General features: G+C 40.0%; 1 protein-coding gene across 3 annotated transcripts in view; it reads left to right on the plus strand.

Moving 5' to 3' along the window:
* Positions 1-12,016, plus strand: part of cpne5a (copine Va) — a 158,893-nt gene that overhangs the window by 17,411 nt on the left and 129,466 nt on the right. For 2 of the 3 annotated variants that reach the window (XM_066644150.1, XM_066644151.1), the window contains exon 2: positions 5,589-5,629. In XM_066644150.1, coding sequence (XP_066500247.1) covers positions 5,589-5,629 — 41 coding nt within the window. Of the gene's footprint in view, positions 1-5,588; positions 5,630-6,966; positions 7,096-12,016 lie in introns of those variants that run through there. The other variant, XM_066644152.1, reaches the window with a different exon arrangement.

Genomic DNA, 12,016 nt, shown 5'->3' on the forward strand with positions numbered 1-12,016 from the left:
AGTTATAGTTTACACAATAGGCAAGTGTTTTTTTTTCATATTGCCAAGAATATCATTATCACAAAAATACCCTGAAATATCTTGATATTATTTTAGTGTCATATCACCCAGCCCTAATAGGGACGCTTTTAAAGGAGATATTCACAATTGTAATCCAATACAATCTTGATAAAATTAAACCTTGAATTTTAATAGATTAATATATTAATCCCTATTATTTATAAGGAATTTGATTGTCAGTTACAATTTTGTCATATTGTTCTGCTTGGCCTACACTACTGTCCTGAGTGCTCTCATATCTGAGCTACATGTGCTGTGTCTGAAGATGTCAGACAGTCAATTACTGTAGAATGCACAGCACTGCACAGAGAAGAATGTCAGCTATTCCTGTTTAAAGAACAAGCCAAATAGATTGTTTCATCTATAGAACCTTTCCAGAAGAAACCATTATTTCTAGCAGTGTACGGTAGTCTACAAAGTCGACAATCAGCTTAATCTTTTACTGCTTCTACTCCTGCTTACTAAAAGGCACCATGTGTCTGATTACACCATGTGTACATTAAAGCAATGGCTACACAAGCACGTAAAACAGTACTTTTATCTAATAGGAATGTTCAGACCTGACCCTAGGGACCAGGTTCAGGTAGACAGGTCAGAAACTTTTGACAGATCTGTGACGTACAGATGCATAAAGGAAGCTCAAATTGGCTCCGCTGGGTCTTGAGGCAAGACTGCATCCTGTGAGAAGTTCTGCACTATTTCACTCAGAGCTGAGGTTCACCAGGAGGTCTTAATTCAGGAGAGACATTAATATTCCTATCATTTACATTAATTAACCAAGCGCAGCTGGGAAAGCAACCTTAAAAAGGGCACTAGAGGACATACTGCAGGATAAGGTCTATTCGCACTAACCAAGGCCTAATACACTTGAGTCTAAACATTTACATACACCTAGGCTAAAGACTTTCAAACTCAGGTTATAACAACTCAGCACATTTCATGTGTTCACCATATGTTCACTTTGGCAGGTTGATTAGGGCATCTAATTTGTTTACACCAGATGTGATTTTAAATGGCTTTAAATTTCACTCTTATGGCTTTGAAAGGGTTATTTCAGCTGTAATTCACTGAATCAGAAAATTCACAAGTTAAATGTTTACATTCAGCAATTTGACTGTATCTTTGATGGAAATTTGGAGTCTGTTCCACTTCAAGTAATGTAACTGTTACAGCAAATATAAGTCAGTGTTAGCCACCTACGGAGAAGGAATAGAGCAGCATCCTCATCTCTTTGCATGCTTTTCAACATTATCTCCATCACTGCATAAAGTGCACATGCTTTTTTTTTTTACCATTTTGGGGTGATGTGGGGCTTAGAAATTCCCTTACTTCTGAGGTGGGGAATGATAGAAAAAGTTAGAGAGCAACTGTAATAAACCAATAAGTGACTCCTATTTGTATCTCTATATAAAGACTAACAGAAAAAAGGATTTTCTGCAAAGACACTATCCCAGAGTCAGAATCAAATTGACAGCACTTTATATTAATAATAATTGCCATTTAGAAGCATCGTTTTGACAGTTCAGTCCATAAAATGCACACATTCATCCATTTATTTATTCATTCTCTCCAGCATTCATTCTTTTCCCGTTTGTCCTCAGTGCCCTCATCCTTTGTTAGTAATTTATGATGGGTAGGATCTACAGTAATCCTCTAGTTTAAGCTGGAGGAGACAGTGCTCTGGATGGGAGTGAATTCAGAATGAATCACAGAGCATGAGTATCATAACAATGCTTCATGAATTACTGTGGAAATGGTACAAAATGTATGCTCCTATTGAATTTATGAGGCTTTTTGTTCCCCAAGTGAAGCTGCAGAATTATGGTCGTTGTCTTACAGAGACTTTTGGTTATGTAATATATCTTTGCCACATGCATTAATACCTACACTGTATCACTTTATGTCCAAAAGTTTGTAGCTACTGCTTATCGTTAATGATTTCCACAATTTATTTTTTTTTGCTGCACAATCTCTGTGGAAACAGATGTTCAGTTCTGCACACACAACTTGTATTATCTTCACTGAAAATCATAAAATGAAATGAGATGCTCTGGAGTTGCTCAAAGTTGCTCAAAGCCATTGTTGGTATTATGTGTCCAAGGACTGGGCTGTGGAGCTGGTGGAACTGTGTTCTCTGGATTGATGGATCCCTACCAATGATTTTAGGATGAATTGAGTGCCTCTTTTTTTTTTGTCCAAGAGGCAGTACCTCAAATATCAGTACCTGACCCCACTGATGATCTCAGAGCTGTATGCCATCAAATCTTCACAGCAATGTTCCAACATCTAGTTTAAAGCCTGCAGGAAAGAGGGCAAAATAATAATAATAATATTCATAATAATAATACCTACAAAAAATGTTGTCATGTAAGCCTTTGTCCAAAAACTGTTGGTCATTCAGTGTACATCATATGGGGATTACCATGAGTTGTAAATATGAAGCTCAATCATGACCTGAGCTCATCAAGTAGTTCCCGAATGAGTCCTCCTGCGCAGGAGCAGGCAAGCTTTGTGATTAAAATGGCAGCTGTCTCCGTGAAGATGAACTTGTTGTGGCGTCTGGGTGTAATTACCCACCGCGGAAGAATGGAGAAACTAATTGAAGAAAGTGAATGTGTTCAAACCGCTTTGAGGGAGAAGTGACAGGGCTTTGTTTTGCACCAGTGTGTGTTCGAGAGAGATTAAGACTGACAGGCTGCTGGAGTGCAGAATGGCTGCCGTGCTCTTTTGTCACAGCAGCGCTGTTTCTGGCTCCTCACAAATTCCAAAATGTAAAAACCCAGAGTTGTACAGAAAGAGGAAAATAGGTTTCGCCGGCATCAATAAAGCAAATCTGATTAATTAATAGCAAGTAGGGTTTAGCCCGATGTGGTGTTATTGACTTTGTAATGTCTCCTGCTAATTTCCCAGGTGTGTGTTATTATCATATTGCTTATTAGCTTAATGGGTAACAGAACCTGAGCAGTGCACTGCACATGCAATTGAAAAGTAGAAATACTGGACTGTAAATGTTTGATGGTATATTGAAAAAGCAAAGTTGGATTTAATGTTATTTTTGTAGGAGTATGTGGCTGGAGGGATGAATATGTTTTAATTTTTTTAAGTTAAAGGACAGCCTTTAGACTGTTCTCAGCACATACCGTTTAGCTTCTGAGAGCACCCAGGTGCATTAGTAACGTGGACATACAGTATACTAAGAAGTACACTGTATTCATTCATAAAAATGGATTGAGAGTCCCTAGGTGGATAGAACAGCCCTCCCTCTCTTTCATAACTTCATAATGCAATGCTACCCAGCACATGTTTGTCATGTTGTGCACTCAGAAATGGACAAACTAGCTGCCCAATTGTATTGGCCAGTAGATTTGGGCAGTTATTTTCCTTCTTCAAGTGTATTGACCTGTCTAATCATGTGTTAACAACAGTTCAAAATGTGTCTCAGAGGAAGCCAATGCTAAATATAGTTTTAAGCATTATGTGGTTTTAATGATGTGGCTAGAAATGAGAATTTCTGTGTGAAGGGTGTCATATATTTAATAAATTACATCATATATCATACACCATGTATCATCATCTATGATCAATAACATTATATTAATTCATTCATTATCTGTAACCGCTTATCCAGTTCAGGGTCACGGTGGGTCCAGAGCCTACCTGGAATCATTGGGCACAAGGCAGGAATACACCCTGGAGGGGGCGCCAGTCCTTCACAGGGCAACACACACACTCACACATTCACTCACACACTCACATCTACGGACACTTTTGAGTCGCCAATCCACCTACCAATGTGTGTTTTTGACCCTGGGAGGAAACCGGAGCACCTGGAGGAAACCCGAGCACCTGGAGGAAACCCACACGGGCACAGGGAGAACACACCAAACTCCTCACAGACAGTCACCTGGAGCTGTGTGACTGCGACACTACCTGCTGCACCATCGTGCCACAAATGACATTATATATCTCTTTCACTTGCTTACCAGTGGTGTTTTTCTTTTTGATGTGTATGTGTTATGTGTTATGTGTGTGTGCGTCACGCTGTGGAGACCAAAACCTGTTTATTTTGTGGGGACTCATATTCATCATGGGGACCACCATCTGGAAATCATTACATTATATACTTGTTTATACTTGTTTAAGGTTAGTGCCAAGGTGAGGAGTAAGCTGGCAGTACTTATGAGAAAGTTAATGATAAGTCACCACAACATGAATGATAGATGTATGTAATATCCCCACAATTCATAGATACAACGTTGTGTGTGTTTGTCCTTCCTCATGTGGCTGAGCAGCAGTTCTGTCCAGAACATTTGGATTCTGAGAGGAATGAATTATTTCGGCTGTTCAGCTAATGTTGCTGAGATCGATATGTGTACAGTGTACAGATAAAGTATACAGGTCATATGTGTCAGTATCTTGACATCCTGGTTCAATATCTTCTATGAATCATGATGATGCTCACAGAATTTCCGTGAAATTTTGGACAGTTATGATTTGGACGAATGGTTTTAGCAACATGGATTCTGTTGCTATTCCTGTGCTTGTTCTTCCACCTTCAAGCAGCACTTAACTTTAAAGTCACTGCACACTGCAGAGAGAGAGTGTGTGTGTGTGTGTGTGTGACTGAGTGCGAGTGAGGAAAACTGCAGTAATTTCCACAATCCTCACACATGAATAAAACACCTATGTGACCATCATTTCACCCAACAGTTTTTTTTTTCAAAATCAAAGCTATTATTACAGAGTTTATTCACCTGCACATCTCTTTACTGCAGTATCATCCTCTACTCTTTATGCTGCATGTTGAAACATTTCTGTGAGAACGTGATGGCACTCACTGATGGAGCGTTAGTGCAGTCAGGTACTGAAGTTGCATGATTACTTCTAGATCCCAAACAACCCTTCAGTTCATCTCAAAGGAATCCATCACCCCAGAAAACATGCTTTCCCTCCTCCACAGCCCTGTGCTGGGGATGTTTATACCCCTCTAGCTGAACACATTGGACATGGTGATCTCAGGCTTATGTGCAGCTGCTGCACTGCATCCTTTTTCATTGCTTTATTCTGGAGATGATCTAAGCTGAATGTCTATGTACAAAGCTGCATTCACTCATTATAAAAGGTGTTTACACCTTGCAGGAGACACAATGTAGCCCACAGTGGCTGCTAATCAGTGTATGATGACATATTCCAACAAGCACAAGATTTCCGCCATTGTGGAGCAACCCCAAAATGTGAGAGAGTATGTGAGGTATAGAACTCCTTGTGGTGCATTCCAAAACCTTGAGTGAGCGAGTGTGTTACAAGCCAGTTCCGTGAGGTGCTTTGCCTCTAAAATTCAGTGTTGTGCTGTATTTGGTTGGATCTCACACTGCGATACATTGCAGTTATTTAGCAGTATCCGGATTGTTGGCACTATTCCAACTGTTCCAGATCCACAAGATGACTGATAAAACTGACTGATGCACACGGCTTTCAGACGCCTAGACAAATAACCTGCTGACCTGCACTCTCCTTTCTTCCTGCAGAAACCTGCTGGATCGAGACACCTTCTCCAAATCTGACCCATGTAAGTACCACAGTTTTATATATCTTTTGAAATGCTGAGGAACCTACTTTATTTACTTTCATAACCCACTTACTTGATCTGCAAGCCACATACTGCATCTCAAAGAAGCCTAATGGACAGTTGGTCTCATAACCTTTAATAGCAGTTTTGTATTCTATTTCCACTTGTTTACCATCATTTGTGGAAGTCAGAGACATGTATTTATATTAATTTACAGTCAAAACAAATGTACAGTGTTTTAGCATTAAAAAAAATGAATTAAAGACCCACAGAAGCCTCACTAAATATATCTGAATGTATTTCATCCAACTTTTAAACAAGAAGAAGTCTTAGAAGATGGTTACACACACACACACACATATATATATATATATATATATATATATATATATATATATTTGATCTGTATATCAATGCAAATCAATGATAAGGAAGGAAACCCATGTTATCATGTGATGCACTTGAGTTGTGGGTGCCATAGTTTCTGATTGTTCCCAGGTTTTCTAATACTCTTATCTTTGTCTTGTCCTTTCCCTTGCATTGTGGCATTGAGTTGTGGTTGTTGTTTGTATCCATGGTGTATGCCCCTTTCAAGCCCCAAGGTGCAGTGTTTCCTGTGTCTGACATCCCCTACACTGTAAAGTAAAAAAAAAAAAAAACTGACAAGTCAAGTAAACTCAAATGGAATGCAGAAACCGATTGCCTTAAACCATTCAAAAATACAAATATTTGAGTTAAAATAACACCCTGAACTGAGTACAAATGACTAACTTGTAAGAATATATATGTGGTTAGCTCTGTTAAGTGAAATAAGTGAACTGGACTCTATTTAAGTTCACGTTATTTAAAATCACAAGAATTGGTTTCCACTTAAACCAGTGAATTACTACAAATGAATATTACACACTTGTAATATTTTATACCAACAATTATCAAGACCCCAAATGCTTATACCACAGCTCTGCGCAAGCAACACCTTCATTGGTTTTCAACCAACAACATAATGCGCTTACAGCAGAAAAAGCAGTAACTTGCTCTTAGGACTTTCAATATCAAACCAAACAAATATAACCTTACAGCTTTAAACTGGGCACATAGAGGAAGGTGACCTAAGGGGAAAACCCAACGATCATGGTGAGTGATGGGGAAAGCCACGCCCATATGCAAATAGATGGTGCCAGTAGCCAATGAGAAAGATGTGAGTTTCACTCATCAATGTCGAACTGCCCTTACTTTGCCTCAATGGATCCTTTTCAATTCAATTGTGAGCGCAGTGCATGATGGGTTGTGTTGTGTTCAGGAGCACACAAAAGATAGCCGCCGCCGGACTGAGTCCAGTCAATCAGGAGAGGGTGCGTCACACATAAACAGAAGCTCAACAGGAGATTTTAAGGGGGACTGAGTGACAATAAGAAAACGTGTTGTAGCACTTGAATTTAACTCCACCAACAGAAACATAAACACAGGTAGTTGAACCAACACCACAGCTACAGTTTTTAAGATGGAAAGTGAGGATAGCTTAGCTTTTTTATTCTCCAGCTTTCAGCTTCGTTTCACCTTAAATGGTGCAGTTGTTTACATCCAGACCTCTGTAACTGCTTTATTATTTAAAGTGGAACGGAAATGTCAAATAGGCTGGTGTTAGTGTAATAGCAGGAGCATTTAAGGTGGAACTGGAAGTGTATTAGTGTAGTTGTGTGAGTGCTGATAATTTACGTGTCCAGTTTTCACTTTTCTGCTTCAAAGTCTGGTACTCGCTCCTTTTTCATCACAGACACGCCCCCATGCGGAGAAAACACAAAAAACTCAGTTCCCTCGGTCAGTATAACTTAAACTTAAGTATAAAATAAACTCACCTTTACTCAACATATTCCAAAAGTTGATCTTACACAAAATAATTGTGTATAAATGTGTACGCTAATTATCCATTTTTTTAATCCAATTATTCTTTTTTTTTTGGCTGTCAGCTTGAGTGATCCCACATTTCTGTATCATTTAAGTTAAGCTAACTTAATTGTTTCATTAAGAAGTACAGTTACAGGGGTTGGACAATGAAACTGAAACACCTGTCATTTTAGTGTGGGAGGTTTCATGGCTAAATTGGACCAGCCTGGTGGCCAATCTTCATTAATTGCACATTGCACCAGTAAGAGCAGAGTGTGAAGGTTCAATTAGCAGAGGGTAAGAGCACAGTTTTGCTCAAAATATTGCAATACACACAACATTATGGGTGACATACCAGCGTTCAAAAGAGCAAGTCTTTGTGATGTATCAAGAGCCACGGTATCCAGGGTAATGTCAGCATACCACCAAGAAGGACGAAACACATCCAACAGGATTAACTGTGGACGCAAGAGGAAGCTGTCTGAAAGGGATGTTCGGGTGCTAACCCTGATTATATTCAAAAAACATAAAACCACGGCTGCACAAATCACGGCAGATTTAAATGTGCACCTCAACTCTCCTGTTTCCACCAGAACTGTTCGTCGGGAGCTCCACAGGGTCAATATACACGGCCGGGCTGCTATAGCCAAACCTTTGGTCACTCGTGCCAATGCCAAACGTCGGTTTCAATGGTGAAAGGAGCGCAAATCTTGGGCTGTGGACAATGTGAAACATGTATCATCATGTTCTCTGATGAGTCCACCTTTACTGTTTTCCTCACATCCGGGAGAGTTATGGTGTGGAGAAGCCCCAAAGAAGCGTACCACCCAGACTGTTGCATGCCCAGAGTGAAGCATGGGGGTGGATCAGTGATGGTTTGGGCTGCCATATCATGGCATTCCCTTGGCCCAATACTTGTGCTAGATAGGCGCGTCACTGCCAAGGACTACCGAACCATTCTGGAGGACCATGTGCATCCAATGGTTCAAACATTGTATCCTGAAGGCGGTGCCGTGTATCAGATTGGTTTGATGAACATGAAAGTGAAGTTGAATATCTCCCATGGCCTGCACAGTCACCAGATCTAAATATTATTGAGCCACTTTGGGGTGTTTTGGAGGAGCGAGTCAGGAAACGTTTTCCTCCACCAGCATCACGTAGTGACCTGGCCACTATCCTGCAAGAAGAATGGCTTAAAATCCCTCTGACCACTGTGCAGGACTTGTATATGTCATTCCCAAGACGAATTGACGCTGTATTGGCCGCAAAAGGAGGCCCTACACCATACTAATAAATTATTGTGGTCTAAAACCAGGTGTTTCAGTTTCATTGTCCAACCCCTGTAGGTTTTACAGTGTATGTTTCTCTCTCTCCCTGGCCCATGTACTATATCTTTACCTAATTGTTCAGTAGAGGAGGAGGAGGAGAAGGAGGAAGAGAGAGAGAGACACGGGACAGAGTGAAATTATTTAAATTATTTGGAGGTGGAGAGCTCTTGTTACTGTCGGGGCTCATCACCATCTATCTCTGCTTGTTGCTGCACTACTTCTCGCTGTATTCAGCCAGAGCCGTGGGCTGTGTCCCAATTATGTATTACACACTAGTACTATACAGTATATACTATGCTTTAATCGTAAAGGTGAGAGTTCGGCAAGTTAGTACACAAATTATTATCATACTACAGCATCTCCTACTAACAGGACATGATGAATTGTTGCTATGACAGCGCATGTAATGAAAATTTGCAGCTGCTGTTTTTTTTTCAAAGACTGAGGCACAAATATCTTCCTCCACACTATGTAGTGCACAGTGTATGTCATTCATTCATTCATTCATTCATTGTCTGTAACCGCTTATCCAGTTCAGGGTCACGGTGGGTCCGGAGCCTACCAAGAATCACTGGACGCAAGGAATACACCCTGTAGGGGGCACCAGTTCTTCACTGGGCGACACACATTCACACATTTACTCACACCTAGGGACACTTTTGAGTCACCAATCCAACTCCCAAAGTGTGTTTTTTGGACTGTGGGAGGAAACCAGAGCACCCGGAGGAAACCCACATGGACACGGGGAGAACGCAACAAACATGGCATGATTAAACACGGAAATATTCTGTTTACAAATCTGTTTTTTTAACTCTCAATATTAATAACAGCTCTCTCCATTTTCAAAATTTTATTTCTCTGTTATTGATTCTGCTTTTTGGTTAACAACAATTTGGCCTTACTTTGCTGCCATAGGGCAGAACCCTACTCAAATTGAGAGCTTACTAACACTTTAATGCATTATTTGTTAAGAGTGACCCCTGAGTTCAGCAGAGACCCTGCCTTTGGATCTTCTTTCCCCATGTGCTCCTTTAAGTTTGCTGCACCTTTCCTCTGCTCTTAAGAGCATTTCTGTCTACTCGGCTGTTTCACAGCGTTTCTTCAACACGCGCATTGCATTTGCATAGTAATTTGACTGTGTTTCTTCAGCATCAACAGAACGGCCTAATGTATGCGGAGCCCAAAGCCGGCCCCTTGAATACTAATCCCAGCGGTGGGCTGGAGTGCTGGCTCTTTATCAGAGTCTGCTGCCGTGGCTCTGCTCTCTCTTAGATTGAGGGCAAAGAGACACGAGTGACAATGGCAGATCTGCAGACGTAACATTTCTGAACCTCACTGCTATTGACGTTATCAGCCTTATCACAGACATCGCTGCAAGATTGTGATATCTAGCCAGACACAGACCCTGGGACATGGTTTATCAGAGCGCTAGAATGAATCAAGTGCAGTATTAGAACGTTTGATGAGGAGACAAAGAATCTGCTCTTTGATGCTCTGATGCTATTACAGATTTACTCGTACTTATGTAATACGGCACTCGAGAGAGTAGTCTACTACGAGATATTAGCCATATCTCACAGAAACTATCAAATAGCTCCTCTTTACCAAAGCCTCAATCATGATCCTACAGCTAGGGTTAAGAAAGAAGTTTGTACAACACTTAGATTGTTTGATCCAAGGGAATTAACCATCTGTGAATAGGAATTCCTATAAAAAGAAAAGCTGGTTAGAACGGTCTTTTATACACTTACACTTTTATACACCTATAATTCATTTAAGGCTGGATTATCTACATGGTCACCCATTAGTGTCAGGACTACTGTAAATATGTCCAAAATATGTTGATTTTCGTATTGCCTCATTTGTGGAGACACTTCCTTTATACCTGAAAGACACACAAAGGTAGTGTTGCTGCCCCACAGCTTGAGGGGCCTCAAGTTGTTGGTACAAACCCAGCCTCAGATCACTGTCTGTGAGGAGTTTGGTGTGTTCTCCCTGTACTTGTGTGGGTTTCCTCTGGGTTTTAAGTTTCCTCCCACAGTCCAGAAACACATTCTGGTTGGTGGAATCAGTGATGCACAGGCACTCTCTCCAGGTTGTGTTCCTACCTTGCACATACTGATTTTGGTGTACACTTTGGAACCAATAAAACCCTGATCTGGACAAAGCAGTTACAGAAAATGAATGAATGAATGAATGCATTAATTAACGAATAAATAAAATATGACAAAATTAAGAATATGCGTTCAGTGAACAAAAATAGTGCTGCTATATAACGGAAAGTTTGCTGTCCAGTCAGTAATTTTACCAATGATTCCTCTTCATGTTGCAAAATAGTCATTATGCTAATGGAATGGATAAATAATTAATAAATAAATAAATAAATAAATTAAAATAAAATAATATAAATAAAAGTACAGAAGCCCAAAGCTCAGAACTCAAAATCACCGAGTGTGTTCAGAGTTATTAGACCGTAAGAAGCAGAAAATGCATCCAACCTCCAAGTTGAAATTTGAAGAGTGGAATATACATTTGCAGAGTCGTGAAAAGAAACCAAACAGTCCAAAAACATATTCCTGGGAAATGTAATATTATATTTTGTGGCTGATGATTCAGGATCATTTTCTGTGAAATATAAGTTAACTGTATTTTTTTTATTTCCTGAGGCTGAAAAATGAGTCATTTTTAATGGTTGTTTTGAGTGAGAATGACAAGTATGAGAGGTCTCTCCCAGCACTGTATATTCAGTAATTCTGCTCCATTTGTACTGGCCCATTCATCATTGAATGTTCATACAGTGTAAAGGGCTGCTGCTGTGCTCCAATGATGTTGAGACGTAAAAGCGGGAAAATGGGTGGCATGTTTTTAATATGACAGCGGTAATACGTACAGCATGTCAAGGACGTTCTCACTGGGACCTGCTTGAGGCAAGGCTGGGGTCATTACTCTACAGAACTCTGTAGAACAGCACCAGAAAACCAAACAAAGACTACCACACAACGTGCCAGTGTTGTCTTATTTTAACGATGTGTTAATAGTTCAAATTAAATTTTTGTTCTATGCTATTTTTATTACCATGACCTTGAAACGGATTCAGCCGAGATGATGATGATAAAAATGTATTATTATTATTATTATTATTATTATTATTATTATTTATTCAGCTATGTTTTTG

Source organism: Hoplias malabaricus, chromosome 14 (assembly GCF_029633855.1).
Source record: "Hoplias malabaricus isolate fHopMal1 chromosome 14, fHopMal1.hap1, whole genome shotgun sequence".
Taxonomy (NCBI): Eukaryota; Metazoa; Chordata; class Actinopteri; order Characiformes; family Erythrinidae; genus Hoplias; species Hoplias malabaricus.